Source organism: Leptosomus discolor, chromosome 1 (genome assembly GCF_034619465.1).
Source record: "Leptosomus discolor isolate bLepDis1 chromosome 1, bLepDis1.hap2, whole genome shotgun sequence".
NCBI classification, from domain to species: Eukaryota; Metazoa; Chordata; class Aves; order Leptosomiformes; family Leptosomidae; genus Leptosomus; species Leptosomus discolor.
In genome coordinates, this window is record NC_141391.1 from 38,009,792 (window position 1) to 38,031,319 (window position 21,528).

A 21,528-nucleotide genomic window follows, 5' to 3' on the forward strand; every position below is an offset into this window, starting at 1 on the left:
ATGCCCTAAGACAAGATCCCAGACTCCATCAGCTCTAACAGGACAGGGGAAAACACCCAAACAAACAAAAAAACAATCAAAAAAAAAAAAAAAAAAACCCAACCCCAAACCAAAAAACCCCCAAACCTTTTTCCATCTAGTTTTTGACCAGAACAACAGATTTGTTCAGATGAGATAGAGGTAGAAAAAAATAAAAGAAAAAAATAGTAACTAGGGAAGAAACAGAATATCATATGCTGATTGAATATATACCAAGGAAAAATTTCAATTTAGGTGTGGACAATATGAAAGCAGAAAATAGAGAATATAAATTCAGCTGCTTTCATAAAAAAGTAAATACATGTTACAAATTTAAAAACCTACAGTTCACAGGAAAGAAAAAGATTCTTGCACTGATTTATTAGCCAAAAGTTCATGTTAAGAGGCTTTTTAGCTACAGGTTTCTATTTAATGAGAAGCTTACCCTGAAATATTGGGATTTAAAGTGTCATTTTCCTCACCTGAATCATGGACTCTGACAGCTGTGTTTCGTCCACTTCCAATATCATCATTTTGATTTCCTCATAAGGCACTCGGAAAGAGCCAAGAAAAATTGCTAAAACAAAGATTCAACACATAATGAAGAAATCAAGAAAACAACAATCTTTTTTCTATTCACAAAATATCAGTTAAACAGGCTACAACATCTACAGGTTAACAAACACTATGCAAAATAATTTAGATAAGAGATAACAATTTTAAATGTATTTTTAATTACTGTTCTACAATTCCAGCCTTCTCCATCCACTTGTTATGCATAACATCCAGCATCACAGAAGACTTCCATAAGCATCCAGTGACAAGTCTACTCTGCAGGATAATCACTGCTGTTATACCATTTTGTGCTGAGGTGACAACTACACATTTTTCTTCAATGGTCTTGTCAGAGCTTTCTCTTTAGAAAAGTCCCATGAGAAATAAAACCCATATAAACAGTTAAAACCAAAATGCTCTCATAAACACTGTTTAATCATTAACCATAATCCAATAATTTCCTATTTTATCACTCCCGGCATTTAGGAAGATATTGTTTACAGCACTCCTCTCTGCCAAAACTTTATCATCTTTATTTGCATATTATTGCATAATATTGAGTATTGCCTTCTTTCTATAAAGTACGTGAGAGATAGACAGACATCTTGTAGAGATGATTATTACTCTTTTGCTGTGAGGGGGTTGGGGGTAGGGGGACAGGCAGTATTCCTTGATGAATATGTTGAAAATATAGATAGATCATTAGATACAAATATCTATGCTTGTAATTCAGTATACACAGAAGAGGATAATCTCAGTCTTAAACAAGGGACAACTTTAACTGTTTTCTGGGTCTTTTAAAATGTGTATCACCTGTAACAACTCACATACTTGGACTTAAAACCAATATGGACATACTGTCACATGCTTCGTACAAAAAGTGGTTCTCAGGTACTCGGACAAGAGAAAGACTTTTTTCTGGAACATTTATAGAACACTACTTTGTTAGTAAGAATCTACTTACACAGATTCTGTGCAATCTTTGGGTCCAAAACTTTTAATTCTTTGATTCGTTTCTTAATGGATTTCTTTTCTTCAAAATCCTCCTCCTCTTTTTTTACTGCAAAAGTGAAAAAAAATACATTCATTGCTCATTTTAAAATTTACAGAAAACATTAATGAATTCAGAAAACATTTATTATTGAGCATAGCAAATTCACAAAGAAAAGAACATATCACAGAAAATAGAGGAAAAAAATAGAGATTTTGCATTTACTTCTTGTTTTCTCAAAATTTTTGCTCTTCACTCAAACTGGTCAGTATGTTAAGCCTTCTAAAACAAGATTTTTTTTTTTAATACACACAAACTGAATAAAGATGCTAATGTTAATCATACAAACGGTCTGAGGTCATGAAAGTCGTATTTAAAATACCATGAAAGTTCCTTCAGTCAGCCTGGCCAAGTTAATATTCTGAATTGGATCTTAACAGTAACAAATCTTAAAGAAGATATGTCAATATAGAATCATAAGGTTAGAAGAGACTTCTAAGATCACCAAGTCCAACCGTCAACCCAACAACACCATGCCCACTAAACCATGTCCCGAAGCTGTACACCAACACGTTATTTGAACAAATCCAGGGATGGTGACTCCACCACCTCCCTGGGCAGCCTGTTCCAATGTCTAACCATATCTTCAGTACAGAAATTTTTCCTAAGGTCCAATCTAAACTTCCCCTGGCACAACATGAGGCCATTTCCTCTTGCCCTATCACTAGCTACTTGGGAGAAGAGAAAGACACCCACCTCACTACAACCTCCTTTCAGGTAGCTGTAGAGAGCGATAAGGTCTCCCTTCGGCCTCCTCCTCTCCAGACTAAACAACCCCAGTTCCCTCAGCTGTTCCTCAGAAGACCTGTTCTCCAGACTCTTCACCAGCTTCATTGCCTTTCTCTGGACATGCTGCAGCACCTCAATGTCTTTCTTGGAGTGAGGGGCCCAAAACTGCACACAGTACTCAAGGTGCGGCCTCACCAGTGCTGAGTACAGGGGCACAATCACTTCCCTATTCCTGCTGGCCACACTGTTTCTGATAAATGTCCAGGATGCTGTTGGCCTTCTTGGTCACCTGGGCACACTGCTGGCTCATGTTCAGCCGGCTGTCAACCAGCACCCCCAGGTCCTTTTCTGCCGGGCAGCTTTCCAGCCACTCCTCCCCAAGCCTGTAGCGCTGCATGGGGTTGTTTTGACCCAAGTGCAGGACCCGGCACTTGGCCTTGTTGAACCTCATACAATTGGCCTTGGCCCATCGATCCAGCCTGTCCAGATCCCTCTGCAGAGCTTTCCTACCCTCCAGCAGATCAACACTCCCACCCAATTTAGTGTCTTCTGCAAACTTACTGAGGGAGCACTCAATTCCCTCATCCAGATCATCGATAAAAATACTAAACAAGACTGACCCAAATACTGAGTGCTGGGGGATGCAGCTTGTGACCAGCCAACAGCTGGATTTAACTCTATTCACCACAACACTCTGTGCAGCAGGCTTCCCTGTGGGACGGGTCCGGTTGGCATATTGGGACCTCAGTTCCCTTCAGGAGGAGAATCACCTATGACAATTACCCTCCATTTTTCTTAACAGAGGCAGTCACAATACGTGGGGCTGACTGACTCTCCCACGGCAACTGCTTGCATGGACCTTCATCTACCTACTCACTTGCCTGGCCCTCAAGTTCTAGAGCCCCATATCTGTTGTGCAGGGGCAACCGGGAAGGTGAGGGAGGCCGGGAGGGGATTCGCCTGCTGCCCCGAGGAGGGATCTGGTTCCATTCCCCTCCATCTCTTAGGTCCCCTCCTTCTGCCTGGTGGCAAGAGGGTAGGGGATCCTCTGCTCCTTTGGAGCCTCCCTCTGCTGCCTTTGCCTCAGGGATGCCAAGGTGCAGCTCCACCAAACTCTCTCCCTCTATCACTCCCTGATGCTCCTTAACCTTTCTACTCCCTCTTTCACCTTTCCCACCAGGCTGAGCTCATCGGCCACCTGGTCACACCGCGCACAGGTGATGTCCCTGCTGCCCTCTGGCACAGTGGCAGGCTCAGGCACTCCCTGCAGCCAGAGGCCTGCACGGCTGCGGGTTTGTGCAGGAGCTCCGTCTGGGTCATCACATTCCTTCCGGCGGTGGAAACCATGGCTGGGTCCTTTTCTGTGAGGGCGATGGCCACTGGTTGGGTTGGCCTCTAGAGCCGGGAGAGGGACTGCGCCCTGCCTGCATGCCTGCCCTGATCACCCACCTGCTTCAATGGCCGCCCCAACAGCCACCGTAATGGCCTCCTCTTGCCCTTATGACATCCCACACCCTGTTTGTCCACCGTGGTCACACAGAGTCCCTGGGGATGCTCCCATCTGTGAGGGGCTGGCCTCGTCACTCCTGTCCCGCCCATGGTAGGTCCCAGCTGACCCCATCAGGAGCTCGCTCTTCCCTCTCGGGGGGCTGGGGCACCCTCTCACTCCCAGCGCTTTTGTCACCTTGGTCTTGCCGCGGTTTTGTCGCTCCAGGAAGGGTCCCCCAGCGCATTCCTGTGTTCTGGAGCCCTTTGCCTTGGTGACTACGCCGAAATGGCGGGTACACTGGGTTTTAAACTGCCACTGACAGTCTTGTCCCCACTCACGGTGTGTCAACATTGAGCAATAAAGAATTAACCCAAAATTTAGGTATTTTTGTGACTACTTTTGTCTAAATATATGCATCAAAATAATGAAAGATCACTGGCTCATTAAAACATTAACCTTACCTTAGAATAGAAACAAGGATATACCTATTTTCCTCATCGTCTCCAAAAAGATGTATTTTTAAATATATGATGTAATCACCTTATTATAAAATACCACAAAGACAGAGTGATTATATAAACATACATTAACATTGCTGGAAACTTTGGCTTATTCTTTCTTTGCAGAAAATAATTCATACAAATAGGATCTCCCAAATGCATTATGTAAGCTGAATTTATTTCTTGTTATTCACACATTGTCATAAGAATTTCACTTAAAATAGCAGCATAGGCTTGATAATGTATTAGTAGGAACCATCCCAATTATTATGCAAACAAACAAAAAGACCAAAACCACACAAATCTTTCCCTAAATCCAATCTGGTTGAGTTCTGGGTGTTTTTTTTTTTCCTTTCTTTCTCCCCATCACCACCCCCAGCACAAATCTTCACTGTCAAATGTTATTCACCGAGCGTATTACTATGGTTTATCTAATTCTCTATACTACTTCTCAAATGAAATTAGTTTCTAAGCTTTTACAGCACGATTGTTCCAAATTAAGTTAGACATGCTACAAATACTTGAGAGTAGAAAATGTTGGAATAAAAGTATACACTACTGACTGCAGAAGGAGATGGATATAGATGAGAAGTCTTGTCAAGAAGACATAGGATTAAAATTTCTAGCTCAGTGATGATTCTTGACAAAACTAGGTGTAACGTGAATTATCAACATTTCCCTAAGTTGAAATCACTTCTGTCAATTTTAAGAGAGATCTTTGAGAGCTATGTCATTCTTAAAAAATGTTTTTCTAAGCACTGTAAATTTTGCCTAGGACTGGGGCATAGACTAAATGACCTCTTGAGGTCTTTGAGTTTTTTTGTCTAGGATACTACCGAAGAGATAAGACCTTGCATAGGGATTGAAGGAACTAGATTCTAGTCCCTTCCATATTGGTGGAGACACAAATTTGAATCATCTCCTAAATCACTTTTCATACCCTACACCTGCTAGACAGCATGATCTTCCTCCTGAGAACATACCACAGTGCAGAAAAGAACCTGGTATTCTGAAAAATGAAATTACTGAACTAAGACATAAAGCAGTCCTTGGAAGAAGGACTGATATCCAGGGTCCCAGCAAATGGGTTACAAAGCCACAAGCCTTCTCTTCTGCATTTCTCCCCACCCTACCCACAACAACCATTTGACCTTGAATTTCTTCTATCATAGGCTTAACAGAAAGGTTAGCATTCTCCTGTCTCAGGAAAAATTACATGCTCCACTTACTATGCATGTGAAAGCAAAAGCAGTAGGTTTTAAACACCAATGTGAAATTCAATACCCCATGTTCAAATGGAACGGAATGACATTTGAGCTACTGGATAGAGAGAAGGTTAACACTAAAGCTTCACTTTTTTCTGGTTGTGCTTTAAGAATAGCCCTCGCTGAACCCAGAAGGGCATGTCAGGGGCTATGGATCTCAGGTTCATGCAACTGTTTTCTCCTGCAGTTACCCACCTTAGCAGGTGATATTTCTTATCAGCTACATGCTGAAAACAGTCATTCTTAAAAGCATCATTTTAACTTCCTGCCTTATCAACGGTAGGATTGCAGATTCCACTAGAATGGAATCTTCATGCCTTACTCATCTGAATCATAATGAAAACCTAGGAATGCTTTACAGCTACCTTGGAACTTTGTAAATCAGCATTTGACAGGAAAGAAAATAATTTCCTTAATAGTCACAACAAAAAAAAAGTTAAATTATCTGAATTTATTAATTTACTTAAACTTGCCCTGACAGCCTTGAACTGGATACTAATAGGGGCTGAAACAGAAGAAATACAAATACATTTTCCTTTTCCAGCACAATATTTGTGCATTACAAGTCCTATAACAGAGATAATACACAGATACACAAACTTACCAAGTAAAAAATCAGCAGTTAAACATGAACTATTTTAACTCCCAACTTTCAAATCAAGAAACAATGCTGCAAATGAACTGGCTAATTCCCTCTGCAGTTTTCACCCAGGAAGGGGTTACACACAGTGTTACAGCAATACTTAAGGCATTGCAACCCTAAGGAAAAACGTATAAGCACAGAACATATTACTCCAGGAACTCATGCAGGGATTATATGCAGTTACACAATTATGTAACAAACTAAATTACTGCAAACTTACGCGATACTTCTTCAGGAGAATTCAGGTCACATCCTTATGTAGTTGGCAGCAGTAAGAAGCAGAGGATACATATTACTTGTGTTCCATACTGGAAACGTTGCACTTTCCAACAAAAACTTTGGTATCTCCTACTGCCTCTAGAAATGTTTACCTCATTCGCTTAATTTGCTTAACAACTTAAAAGGGAGGAAGAAAAAAAAAAAAAAACCTACCACCAACCAAGAAACAAAACTATTACCTATTTACAAGAAAAAAGAAAAAAAAGCCTACTGTAGGGGAAAAAAGGCAAAAAAAAATAGAAAGATCTGAACAGGTAAAGTAAATATCTAAACTAACAGGAAATCAAAGAAAATAAGCAATTAGATTTTTATTTGGAGAGGGCACTGGAGCAAGGAGAAAAGTATACAGAAGACAGAAAATAGGAAACATCTGCTTACGCTGGAAAAAGTGAAAGCAGACCAGTGAGAGTGGGCAGCTGCTGCAGAAAGGAGGTGACTATCAAGGGAAATAGATGTAAGACATTGTCATGCTAACGAGAGAAGAATCAAACCAGGGGAATCTCATAATACACAGACAGCTCTCATGGCTTCAGAAGTTGGACCATCATATTAAACCATTAACTTTTTCAAAATCACACGTCTTATTTCAGTTATTATACAACTAAAAGGCGATGTTACATATCAAGAACCGCACATATTGTCGTGTATATGACAGATCTGTTGCACTGGGGGGCATACACATGGCCCCAGCATCTGAACTGGGTAATTTTTAGTCAGTAGTAGCTCATCTGATGCTCCAACTATTGCGCCCTCTCAGGCAGAAAACAAAGTGCTAGAGCACTTTGAAACACACAGAATTCATCTCCCACCCTTCACAGTTCCTCTTATCTCCACAATCCCACATCCTTATTAACATGACTCCAAAATTAACAGATGTGGTTGCCAGAGTACAGACAGCCAAATACCTCAAAGGAGTTATAGCTATTGGAAAGATTGCTTTTACTGTCTCCTTCAAACATGGGTCCATATACACATTCAACCGTAGTGAACTACCTCCATCTATGGCAATGACCTGACTGAAATTAGAGTCCCAAAGGGAGTGGTGACAGGACTGTTTTACAAATATAACATCACAGCTGGAAGCCTACAAAATAGCGTTTCATAAAAATGTGGATTGAATGCTACATAGCTACCCCGCAGATCTCTGAAACAATTCCATTCTTGGTAGGTGCCACTGAAATAATCTACATTCATGAATTACTATCCACATCTCCATTTCTGCCATAGGTCTTGACATAATCTGCTACCCACAATCTTTGTGTAAGAAAAATCATGTCTGTGCATCTGTATGCTAAAGAAAAAAAAATCTTCTAAAATACATCATCCCACTGAATAAAACCAAAACACCCTTGAAATACAAGCTTCAAAAGGAACACGCTGCTCTGAACATTTACTTTAAAAAGTCTGAATTCCTAGTTCAGGTGAAACTTGGAAACTACTTTACACAGAAATCTAGAGAACACTCAGTGGAGTTATTTTGTCACTAAGTAACAGAGTGGACAGAAAATTATACAAGACCTTGCACCTCTCCTACCCTCTTAGCTAAGACAACAGTCATCTTACAGTCTGTCTTCACTGAAAAATGAAAGAACAAGCCTGGGGTCACAGGCTCAAAGGATGTACCAATACCAAGTCTCATTATGAAAGCAGATGGCTACTTCATCTGTTTAGAAGTCTAACTCTTAGAAATAAACGATAGCTTGTGCCCCATATAGTAGGATATTCAACTGAAAGACCTGCATTCTTTATCTCCAAAAAGTTATCTGGAATCAAAGGAATAGATCTTTAATAGAAGATGAGGTTGTAGCTGAATAACAATCACTGCAAAAGTTCTTAGTTATTCAAAGCAAAAATGTGGAATAACTTGCTACAAATCGTAGAACTACTGAGGTTGGAAGGGACCTCTAGAGGTCACTGGTCTAACCCCCCTACTTGAGCAGGGCCACCTAGAGCCAGGTGCCCAGAACTGTGTTTAGGCAGCTTTTGAACATCTCCAAGGATGGAGGAAGAGTCCACAACCTCTGTGGGCAACCAGTGCCAGTGCTTAGTCATTCTTACACGAAAAAAAAAAGTGGTTTGTGATATCCAGGAGGATCGTCCTGTGTTTCAGTTTGTGCCCATTGCCTCTGGTCCTATCCCTGGGCACCACTGAGAAGTGTCTGGCTCTGTCCTATTCGCACTCTTCCTCCAGGTATTTACATAAATTGGTAAGATCCCCCCTGAGCCTTCTCTTCTCCCATCTTTAACAGTCCCAGCACTCTCAGCCTTTCCTCACAGGAGAGATGCTGCAGTCCCTTCATCACCTTTGTGACCCTTTGTTGGACTTTCCCCAATATGTCCATGTCTTTCTTTTACTGGGGAGCCTCAAGCTGGACACAGTACTCCAGATGTGGCCTCACCAGTGTTGAAATCAAAGCCCTGACAAGGAATACATGTCTTTTGGCTGACAGAACACAGCCTTTTGAAGACATGAATTAACAGCTCCACAACTACTGTCCCACAATATGACATGCATCAAAGCAAAGCAAAGTTTAGTCTCTAAAAAATGACACTGACAAGCCTATTTCCTAGACTGTGATGCTACACAGGTGCCATCAGCTCCATTTGCAGATTCCACACCGAGTTGCAGGGTTCACCAGCACAGTTATTTATGACAACCTGCTTCAAAATAGCAAAGAAATTAGGAGCTAGATCTAAATCATTTTGCAGTGTCCTTGAAGACATCTACTTGCTTTTTTTATAAAAACAAGGATAAAATGAGGATGCCAGGCACAGCAGTAGGAAGAATGCTTGAATGCTGAGAGGCCAGAAAGTTGGTAAACATTCTTCTTTCCAAACAGAGCAACCTAAGTTTGTATCAACACAAATGTTAGCCTCAGGGACTCTTCATCACTCCTAATAACCTAATCCAGCTCTTTTATAGGGTACAGACTATGTTTCAAGTACTATGAAAAAGCTTTCACACTCCATCTTATTTTACATCTACATATATCTAAAACTGGAAAAAAAGCTATTAACTATGGTAGGAATATACATAATGTTTCACAGTTTTACCTGTCAGGTTTGAAACTGAAAATGTTTCCATTACTTTACATCAACTTGGATTGCAAACTCCTAGAAAGTATGGGTACTTGCTATTCTTCACATTCATTACAACAGATAAGTGGAAAATGTAACACAAAGGTGATGATGCATTCCAAGTCCCTGTTTATTCAGGCCTCTGTCCTTTTTGACAATGTCTATTCATCGGTAACTCATATTTTTGGAACGGTAGTTGCTGCAATAGTGAACATTTCTTAAGTTTTACCATTTGTTTGTGAGCAGTTTGTATGAGATTGTCACTTCCTACCTCCCTCAAACATGTGTTCAGTCACGCACACATGCACTGTTGTACCTATATTGACAACGTTGCTGTCGAATTGGCGCAATTCACCCCTACATCATGGTAACTCGGTCGTGCTTCATCATAACTTAAACTCATGCATCATGACAACTCATTCAAAATAGAGGATTTTATCACAAATAATTTCTCAAGGGTACATAACAACTGGCATCACTGATAACAGCAAAGGTACAAATTTAATCAGGCATTTTATCTCTGACAGGCTATTGCAAGGTAATTCAGAAGAATATGCCTCCATAATCAGCTATTAAATACATCCAATGACTAAATTTATAGATACTTTCACACAAAGCTTCTCTATGAATCAGCCTATTTTTTAATTATTTTAATTTACCACAAAATACCCATCCTATTAAACTTGTATAATTATATAATCTGCATGAGAAAACAACTGAAGCATACATAATATGTATGAGAGCTGGAGAGTAATTACAAGTGTAATATACTGATACTTTTTCTTACAGCTCTGTAAAAAATTAGAAAAAATTTGTAACGTCTTTTCAGATGGTTTTAGCACCCAGCACCTACTACATTACTTTATACAGTCTTTAATTTTCTGTATGTACATCACATTACATGCACAAAAATAAATACTTCAGCTTATAATCTTTACAGTTGCCAGCACATGCATCTTGCCCACTGACATACCGTACAATCACAGCATGAATAAGTGGACCAAGGTAAGAAAAAAAACCAAGTAATTAAGATGGACATAAAAGGTCCTTGTTTGGAAGAAGACATAGCAGTATCAGGCATAGGCCAACCGATCATATACAGGAACTAGTACACTGGCAAGTGATTAACCAAATGGACCTGTGTTTGTGCTTCCACTGTTTTCCTCCTCTTTTATAAGAAAGAACACAGGAGTTTACAGTTAAAGAGCACTGCTTTGGGGAAATTACAGTTAAAGAGTACTGCTTTGGGGAAATTACAGGTAAAGAGCACTGCTTTTGGGAAATTAGCCAAGTAGCTAAACCAAGTCACTAGGGTTTTTAAAGGAGAAATACCATCTTCATTTTATTTTGAAAACGTGTTATACTGACTAACAGTTTCTAAATAATGTTAGTTCATTCATAAACCAAAGACACTAAGCTCTCATTTTTTTAATGGCAGCTGATAAAATTCTGAAGAAAAAACCCCACAAGTCTGAAATCCTATTTCTTAAGAGGAAGTAACTACTTAAAATATTTTCAGAAATACGGTGTACACAAATCAGAAGAATCTTTTTCTTAGTTACAATCTGAACACCTGCTTGGCTCCACACCAGAACTGAAAGTTTTAACCAAGACTGATTCAAGTCCTGGAAGGATTTAAAACTTCACTGATTTTCCTGGGAGGGGAAAGCAAAAAGGTGAGATTGAGATGAGCTTTCCGCTACAATGGAGTTTGCTGAACAGGGAAAAGCAACACATACTAGCGTACCCAGCAGTAAAGTTATTTAGACTCTAGCTCCAGTAGACACATAATTCTGCAGTTTTCAGACCTCTCTGTTTTAAGATCTATTCCTACTATCACGACTTATCTGCTTGGGCCTTACAAGGCTGATCTGTCACTTGACAGAAGCTGTCAAATGCAGAATAACAGGACCTGAGTGCAGTTGCACTCGAGGTGAACATAGTTGATTCAAGAAACACTGTAATGTTACTTATTATCCTGTGAAATGGAATGAAAACTGTTCAACTTCACTTTTTAAGGTCCAATAGCTGAAATGAGCCAGGAGAAGCAAACAAAAGTATTGGATCAGTGGGACTGATGGGATAAGTGTCCCACTAAGTGGGACAAGGCAACAGAATGAGCAAGATCCAGTTAAAAAAAAAAAAACAGTTAGAAAAATAACTGTACTGCTGCCTCCAGGAACCTCTTCATAAAAATAAAAATGTCCTGTCGAATCAAAAGTCAACCTCTTCCAGGGATCAATAAGATGCACAGGAAAAAGCAGAAAAACGAGTTAAGGATACACGTCTTTTCAAGTCTCCCTATATTTGTCTTTCAGAGGTTGTCCAATTCCAAAACGAAATCTTTTCATTTAATAGTCCTCGACAGACTGTTTATCCATGCATTTGTGTACTTGCTTTTTACACCTAGTAAATTCTAAACATTGATGAAGGCCTTCAGCACAGTTACCTTCTGTAATTATGTATTGTACAAAGACTTCCTTTTATTTGTTCTGACAATCCTGACCAGTTTTGCTGTACCTCTTCTATGCCTTTTATTACCAACAGGAAACAAAAGCACACAAAGTATGCAGGATGTGCGCACAGATTGAACTTCTGCAGAGACACTTTTATTTATTATTATTTTAATTTTCTTTCCTAACAGTTCCACAAATCCTATTTGCTTTCAACCATTACCAAGACTAAGGACATTTTATCAGTATATCAGTAACTTATTACATTGTTAACTAATTATACCACCATGGGTATCAACTTTGCTAATCAGAGATCCTCAAACCCCAGAAACATTTTTAAAAGCTGTCATCACATTTGTCACCTTAATTCCTTTCGGCTGAAGCTAGCACAGGTTCAATTAGTTACACAGTTGTGTTAGGTCAGTGTCTGGTAGGGTTTTGGTAGCAGGGGAGGGAGCAACAGAGGGGGCTCCTGTAAGAGGCTTTGAGAACCGCCTCTGGCTCCAATTCAGACCCACCTCTGGCCAAGGCCAGACCAATCGAATCCTCTATGAATATCTCCATTTAAGAGTGAAAGAATCTGTTGACAGAGTTCTTTGTTCATGGTTCTTTATTGGTGAGCAGAGGAGAGGAGGGGGATGTGAGAGAAATAGCCCTGCGGACACCCAGGTCAGTGAGGAAGGAGAGGGGGAGGTGTGCCGGAGCAGAGGGTCCCCTGCGGCCCATGGTGGGGTGGCGGCTGAGCCCCTGCAGCCCCTGGAGATCAGCGGTGGCCCAGAGGTTGGCCTGCAGCCCGCGGAGGGCCCCAGGCCGGAGGAGCAGGGACCGGGCCCGAAGCAGCCGTGACTCCGAGGCAGCCCGCGCTGGAGCCGCCCGTCGGTGGGAGGGCGGCAGCCCCGGGAGGGACCCGCGCTGGGGCGGTTCTGGGGAGCTGCGGCCCCGCGGGAAGGACTCCCGTTGGAGCAGTGGGTGGAGGGCTGTCTGCCGGGAGAGGGACCCCGCGGTGGGGCAGGGGAGGGCTGCGAGGGCCCCTCTCCGTGAGGAGGAAGGAGCAGCAGAGACACCTTGTGCCAGACGGACTGTAACCCCTATTCCCTGGTTGTATTTCTCATTATCCTTGGTGGTGATGGTTGCTCATTAAATTGATGTTGTTGTCCCAAAGTCGAGTCTGTCTTTTGCCTGGTGAGTGAGCCCTCCCTGCCCTTTGTCTCAACCCTGGAGACAAAGGTTGTATTTTGGTTGTATTTTTTCCTCCCTACCCCTCAGGGGACGGTGTAGATGTGAGTGACGGGGACTTTGATGCCAGCTGGGTGGGCTCAAACCACAACAACAGCAGAGTTCATAGCTCACCTGTTTCATCCTTCAGTTCCCTTACAAGTCTGGGGTGAACACCAGCTGGTCTTAATAATCTGTTCCTGTCCACTTTATTGGTCTATTCTAAAACTTCCTCTACTGACCATGCAAGTTGTGCTTCACCCTCCACTGCACTGCTCCGCCCAAAGACGATTTTGGAGGCAACTTCACTGTTGCACAAAGAGAAATAATTTTGAGCTTCAGCATTTGGATGTAGGAAAGAGCGGTGTTACTTAAACATTGTTTTTTCCTTTGGAAGACCAAGAAGATGTAGTAAATCATACTTTTGTATTGACTCTTTATTAAATATCCATTCTCAAAACTCACTAGTATGAAAATTTTAACTCCTTACCTCTCACTCAGCAAAGTAGTAAGAATTAGAACAGCATTGACAAACCTGAACATACATAAGTCTAGGGAACCTGGTGAGATGCATCCCAGAGTGCTGAGGGAATTGGCTGATGTAGTCGCCAAGCCACTCTCCGTTATATTTGAACAGTCATGGCAGTCAGGTGAAGTCCCTGGTGACTAGAAAAAGGGAAATATTGCACCTGTTTTTATAAAAGGTAGAAAGGAGAACCCCATCAGCCTCACCTCTGTCATCCCCCTGGACTTCTGGAAAACCTTTGACAGGGTCCCCCACAGCATCCTTCTCTCTAAATTGGAGACATATGGATTTGATGGGTGGACTGTTCGGTGGGTGAGGAATTGGTTGAGTGGTCACATGCAGAGGGTAGTGGTCAACGGCTCGATGTCCAGAAGGAGATCAGTGATGAGTGGCATCCGTCAGGGGGCCCTACTGGGACCAGTGCTCTTTAATACCTTCATCAATGACATCAAAGGTTGGATTGAGTGCACCCACAGCAAGTTTTCCGATGACACCAAACTAAGTGGTGCCGTTGATACGGCTGAGGGACAGGATTCCACCCAGAGGGACCTGGACATGCTTGAAAAGTGGGCCTTTGTGAACCTCATGAGGTTGTAGAAGTCCAAGTCTAAAGTCCTGCACTTGGGTCAGGGCAATCCCTGGTATCAATATAGGCTGGGGGATGAAGGGTGAAGGGATTGAGAGTCGCCTGTCGGGAAGGACTTGGGGTTACTGATGGATGAAAATCTATCTGAATGTGAGACAGCAATGTGCGCTTGCAGCCTAGAAGGCCAACTGTACCTTGGGCTGGATCAAAAAAAGCGTGGGCCAGCAGGTCAAGGGAGGTGACTGTCCCTCTGATGTGCTACAGTGAGATCCCACCTCAAGTACTGTCCCCAGCTCTGGATCCCTCAGTACAGGAAAGACATGTGCCTGTTGAAGCAAGTCTTCAGGAGGGCCACAAAGATGAGCAGGGCATGCCTCTCCTGTGAGGACAGGCTGAGAGAGTTGGGTTTGTTCAGCCTGGAGAAGAGAAGGCTCTGGGGAGACCTTATAGCGGCCTTCCAGTACTTAAAGGGGGCTTATAAGAAAGATGGGAACAGTCTTCTTAGCAGGGCTTGTTGCAACAGGACAAGAAGCAATGGTTTTATACTAAAAGAGGGTAGATATGGACAAGATAGAAGGAAGAAATTTTTTAAGAGGGCGGTGAGACACAGGAACAGATTACCCAGAGAGGCGGTGAAAGCACCATCCCGGGAAACCCTAGAATCATTCAGTTGGAAGAGACCGCTGAGAATATCAAGTCCAACCGTCAAGCCAACAACACCATGCCTACTAAATGATGTCTAGAAGCACTACATAAACAGGTTTTTTGAACACCTCCAGGGATGGTGACTCCACCACCTCCCTGGGCAGCCTGTTCCAATGCCTAACCACACCTTCAGTACAGAAATTTTTCCTAAGGTCCAATCTAAACTTCCCCTGTTGCAACTTGAGGCCATTTCCTCTTGTCCTATTGCTAGTTACTTGGAAGAAGAGAACGACACCCACCTCACTACAACTTCCTTTCAGGTAGCTGTAAAGAGCAAAAAGGTCTCCCCTCAGCCTCCTCTTCTCCAGACTAAACAACCCTGGTTCCCTCAGCTGCTTCTCATAAGGCCTGTTCTCTAGGCTCTTCCCCAGCTTCATTGCCCTTCTCTGGACACACTCCAGCAATTCAATGTCTTTCTTGGAGTGAAGGGCCCAAAACCGCACATGGTATTCAAGGTGCGGCCTCACCAATGCCAAGTATAGGGGCACGATCACCTCCCTACTCCTGCTGGCCACACTATGTCTGATACAGGCCAGGATGCTGCTGGCCTTCTTGGCCACCTGGACACACTGCAGGACCCAGCACTTGGCCTTGTTAAACCTTGTAACATTGGCGTAGGCCCATCAATCAAGTCTGTCCAGATCCCTCTGCAGAGCTTTCCTACCCTCCAGCAGATGAACACTCCCACCCAATTTAGTGTCTTCTGCAAACTTACTCAGGGAGCACTCAATCCCCTCATCCAGATCATCGATAAAAATACTAAACAAGACTGACCCAAATACTGAGTGCTGGGGGATACAGCTTGTGATCGGCCACCAGCTGGATTTAACTCTATTCACCACAACACTCTGTGCAGCAGGCTTCCCTGTGGGACGGGTCCGGTTGGCATATTGGGACCTCAGTTCCCTTCAGGAGGAGAATCACCTATGACAATTACCCTCCATTTTTCTTAACAGAGGCAGTCACAATACGTGGGGCTGACTGACTCTCCCACGGCAACTGCTTGCATGGACCTTCATCTACCTACTCACTTGCCTGGCCCTCAAGTTCTAGAGCCCCATATCTGTTGTGCAGGGGCAACCGGGAAGGTGAGGGAGGCCGGGAGGGGATTCGCCTGCTGCCCCGAGGAGGGATCTGGTTCCATTCCCCTCCATCTCTTAGGTCCCCTCCTTCTGCCTGGTGGCAAGAGGGTAGGGGATCCTCTGCTCCTTTGGAGCCTCCCTCTGCTGCCTTTGCCTCAGGGATGCCAGGGTGCAGCTCCACCAAACTCTCTCCCTCTATCACTATCACTCCCTGATGTTCCTTAACCTTTCCACTCCCTCTTTCACCTCTCCCACCAGGCTGAGCACATCGGCCACCTGCTCACACCGTACACAGGTGATGTCCCTGTTGCCCTCTGGCACAGTGACAGGCTCAGGCACTCCCTGCAGCCAGAGACCTGCATGGATGCGTGTTTGTGCAGGAGCTCCATCTGGGTCACCACATTCCTTCTGGCGGTGGCTTTCGGCCAGGCGGAAACCATGGCTGGGTCCTTTTCTGTGAGGGCGATGGCCACTGGCTGGGTTGGCCTCTAGAGCCAGGAGAGAGACTGCGCCCTGCCCGCCCCGCCTGCCCCAACAGCCACCCCTCGCCCTTATGATGTCCCACACCCTGTTTGCCTGCCCTCCCTGGGGCTGCTCCCATCTGTTGGGGTTGCCCTCGTCACTCCTGTCCCACCCACGGTGGGTCCCAGCTGACCCCATCAGGAGCTTGCTCTTCCCTCTCGGGGGGCTGGCGTACCCTCTCACTCCCAGCGTTTTTGTTGCCTTGGTCTTGCCACGGTTTTGCCACTTCAGGAAGGGTCCCCCAGCACGATCCTCCGATCCAGAGCCCTTCGCCTCTGTGACTTTTAGAAATATTCAAGGTCAGGTTGGACAGGGCTCTGAATAACCTGATCTAGGTAAAGATGTCTCTGCCCACTGCAGGCAGGTTGGACTAGATGGCCTTTAAAGGTTCTTTTCCATCCAAACCATTCTGTGACTCTATGGTACGTGCTATGAGACCCCCACCTGAAATACTGCACCCAGCTCTGGAGCCCCCAACACAAGAAAGACATGGAGCTGTTGGATCGAGTCCAGAGGAGGGCTACCAAGATAGTCAGAGGGTTGGAACACCTTTCCTATGAGGACAGGCTGAGAGAGTTGGGCTCATTCAGCCTGGAAAAGAGAAGGCTCCAGGCAGACCTTACAGAGGCATTCTAGTACCTGAAGAGGGCCTACAAGAAGACTGGGGAGGGACTTTTTACAAGGGTCTGCAGTGATAGGACGAGGGTTCATGGTTGGAAGCTGGGAGAGGGCAGTTTCAGACTATATATAAGGAAGAAGCTCTTCAACCCGAGGGTGGTGAGACACTGGAACAGATTGACTAAGGATGTTATGGCTGCCCCCTTCCTGGAAGTGTTCAAGACCAGGTTGGATGGAGCCTTGAGCAATCTGGTCTAGTGGGAGATGTCCCTGCCATGGCAGAGGGGTTGGAACTAAATGATCTTTGAGGTCCCTTCCAACCCAAACCATTCCATGACTCCACAAACCGCAGTATGCATACATAGCAGAGCGCCACTGGTAACAGACAGGAGCCCATCCCTCCCCTCACCTACTCAGCTTTTCTCTCGGCTGTACATTCCTATAATTTCTGAAAAAGCCAGTACAATAACCAGGCTGCTTCAAAATCTTCTTCAACTCACTAAAATGGCAGAAAAATCACCAAGCAAAAAACAACATAGTGGATAGTTTTCTACCAAAGTAGCAAGTTTGATCAGCTTGTGGAGTCATCTAACAAGACCCGAATGGGGCACACCATGTAACCCATGAGGGCAGAGACATCAGTCAGGCCTCTTCCTTTCAGCATCAACGAACTGACACACCTGCTCAGTTGCTCACAGAGCACCGTCCTGTGGTCCTACCTGAGCGGAAGCTGGCATTGCATCTTAAAGAGGCTGTTCCACCCTTTCTCCTGACACTTTATACTGACCAGCATAACTTTACCTGTATAGTGAATGCCAGAGGCTTTCAGTTTTCAGTTGTGCCTGTTCACTGCACAGCCACACAAACACTGGTGTTGAATAAGAAAGAGAATTGGACTCCCCCATTTAGCAGCACCAGATACACCTTTCACTGAAATATGGCACACAAAAAAAAAAATCATGAAATTGGCTACCACACTGAATTATAAACAGAAGTTACGCTTTTTCAGTTAAACATATGGTTTTACTTAAGGGTTGTTTCTCTCAGAATGGTACACTGTAACACCTTAATAAGATAAACATTTTTAATAATTGATTTGATCTTTTTTAATTTTAAGACTTAAAGTTAACAAGTACCATCTATATCTACAGCTAAGTTGAAGACATACATCTCACAGAAAAATCATTCCATTTAGATCTTATCTCCTTCCTTTAAACCATGGTTTTAATTTCACTTACAAATTCATGCAGTGTTGTATAGTCTTACCAGCACTCAGCTCTCAAAATCAGTATTTTACTACATATCCTTATAGATGAACAATACCTCAAGGTACTCACAAAAAAGGCAATTTATACAAGTTATTATGTAAAAGTCATTTCATTGCAGAACACGTATTGCACTATATAGTATACTTTTGTAAGTACTTCCGCTGAACACAGATTTTCAAAGGGTACTCTATGTGTTCTGATGTTATTTTTAATTCTTTTATTAACCTCTGATCTCAACTTAAAGCAATTTAAGATCTTTCCAGCAGGGAAACGCTGGATCAGGCTTTCAATCTAATTCATCAAGTGACTGCACAAAAAAACAGGACACAGCAGTAAAAGAGACAGGGGAGTACAAGGGCAGGAATGAATGATCTGACACAAGAGAGACTAAAAGCTTACTAAGCTACCACTGTCACCTCATAGCACTGTCACTGCCTCACATACCGAAAAGGTGGGGGCAGCACCAACCTGACAAAGGACTGATAGTTCATTTGTGGGAAGAAACAGCAGTACATGGGACTCCAAACTCAAAGGGCAGAGGGGAGAGAACAGCAAAGTGGGATTACTAGGGAGGAGCTGGCGTATCCTGAATGAAACTGAATCAAGAAGCCACGGTCAGCAGCGGGCTGCCCAGTTACACAGGCAGCGGGAAAACAAGGCCATAAAAGATAATAAATGGCACTTTCTCACACTAGTCCCTGAAGTACCTCAAAGCACCTGAAGTATCCTGAAGTATGTATGTGTGGAGATCTGGATGGGTCACTTCTACCCACCCAAGACATTAGACGCTAGTACCTAACCAGGCAGTGCAGTATCTCTAGATCTCCAAGATGATGGCTTTATGCTGAATAGCAACCTGAAAGTAGGTGGACTTGTAGGTCAAATGTTTGTGTTTGAATCTTCAGAGCAACACTGCTTACTCATTGTTACAACCCCCGGAAGCTGGGAAACCTGGGAGGCAAGCCAAGAAACAGCCGAATCAGTGGGGACTTCCTATCTGCAGCTCAGCCTCTCCCACACACACTGCGGCTGCACCCGCTGCTCAGACATTTAGCCTATGTGGTGTATGGGGACAGGGGAGGGCAGCTGAAGGAAGGCAAGTCTATACCTTACTGTAAATTTTTGCAACAGTAATACTAACTACGGTGTCATCTAATAAATGTAAAACAGGAACTCTCATGGTCCAAAGGACCAGCTCACTGCTATATGAAAGCACAACATATAATTTTTTCATATTTTTGTTAAGTCTACTTTCAAAATGCTGAGCTTTTTTTGTTAAAGATGCATTCACAAGATAAGTGCGCCTGAACCTCTCTGATCTAGCTGACTGGAACCAATCTGTAGTTTAAATTTACTCATGACTAGTTTATACCTATTTCTTTTGGTTTAAACAGTTCTTTTCCCTTCCTAACGCTCTCGTAAAAGAACAAGAAAATATCTTAGCACTACAACATGATCTTTGCTTTTTCTTAATTAAAGACTTCAAATCCATTTAATCTCTTCACCTGATGATACGAGCAGCTTCTATGCATCCGTGATTTAATCTGTCTTGAGTCTGGGACAGTAGAACTGAAAGTCACATTACAAAGCGTGACTTGTAAACAAATTAACAACAATGCTTCCCTACTGGAAAGAATTCTGTGAAATCCAGGATTTGTTCTGCTCGTCTTCCCTTACCTTTTTTTCTTTTTTCGTAAACAACTGATACATACATATACATACCTACATGTACATAAACCCAAGTAAAAATCACATATTCTAGCGCTAACTTAAAGTTTGTGTTCACACTGTTTAATTTCAGGCATAATTGCCTCTGCGGCTAATGGTGTTCAGCAGGGGTCAGTACTGGGTCCAGTCTTGTTAAACATATTCATCAACGACCTGGATGAAGGACAGAGGGCACCCTCAGCAAGTTTGCTGACGATACCAAACTGGGAGGAGTGGCTGACACACCAGAGGCTGTGCTGCCATTCAGCAAGACGTGGACAGGCTGGAGAGCTGGGCAGAGAGGAACCTAATGAGGTTCAATAAGGGCAAGTGTAGGGTCCTGCACCTGGGGAGGAATAACCCCATGCACCAGTACAGGCTGGGGGTCGACCTGCTGGAGAGCAGCTCTGCAGAGAAGGACCTGGGAGTTGTGGTGAACAGCAAGTTACCCATGAGCCAGCAATGTGCCCGTGTGGCCAAGAAGGCCAATGGTATCCTGGGTGCATTAAGAAGAGTGAGGTCAGCAGGTCGAGGGAGGTTCTCCTCCCCCTCTGCTCTGCCCTGGTGAAGCCATATCCAGAGTACTGTCTCCAGTTCTGAGCCCCCCAGTTCGAGAGAGACAGGGAACTACTGAAGGGAGTCCAGTGGAGGGCTACAAAGATGATGAGGGGACAGCAGCATCTCTCCTATGAGGAAAGGCTGAGAGACCTGGGGCCGTTTAGCCTGGAGTAGAGAAGACTGAGAGGGGACCTTATCAATGCTTACAAATATCTAAAGGGTGGGTGTTAAGAGGATGAGGCCAGGCTCTTTCAGAGGTGTCCAGTGACACAACAAGGGGCAATGGGCACAAACTGGAGCACAGGAAGTTCCACCTGAACATGAGGAAAAAATTCTTTACATTGAGGGTGACAGAGCACTGGAACAGGCTGCCCAGGGGGGTTGTGGAGTCTCCTTCCCTGGAGATATTCAAAACCTGCCTGGTCATGATCCTGTGCAACCTGCTGTAGGTGACCCTGCTTTAGCAGGGGGTTGGACTAAACAATCTCCAGAGGTCCCTTCCAACCCCTGCCATTCTGTGATTCTTAGTTGAGGCTCTGATACCCTGACCACAAGGAAAGGCAAGTTCTATGCTCTGCTCTTATACAACATCAAATGTATTTGAATGGACTGGAGAAGTGTTACTTTATTTCAGACGGCTTCTTTCTCAGATGATTTATTACCAGGTGTTTCGCTTTCTTG

At 43.6% G+C, this 21,528-nt stretch overlaps 1 protein-coding gene across 2 annotated transcripts in view; it reads right to left on the reverse strand.

Annotated features, from left to right (window-relative positions):
• Positions 1-21,528, reverse strand: part of DIAPH3 (diaphanous related formin 3) — a 272,276-nt gene that overhangs the window by 145,792 nt on the left and 104,956 nt on the right. The window contains exons 17-19 of one of the 2 annotated variants that reach the window (XM_086481984.1): positions 6,471-6,503; positions 1,538-1,633; positions 501-595 (exon numbers count right to left, since the gene is read on the reverse strand). In XM_086481984.1, coding sequence (XP_086338110.1) covers positions 501-595; positions 1,538-1,633; positions 6,471-6,503 — 224 coding nt within the window. The remainder of the gene's footprint in view (positions 1-500; positions 596-1,537; positions 1,634-6,470; positions 6,504-21,528) is intronic. The other variant, XM_086481982.1, reaches the window with a different exon arrangement.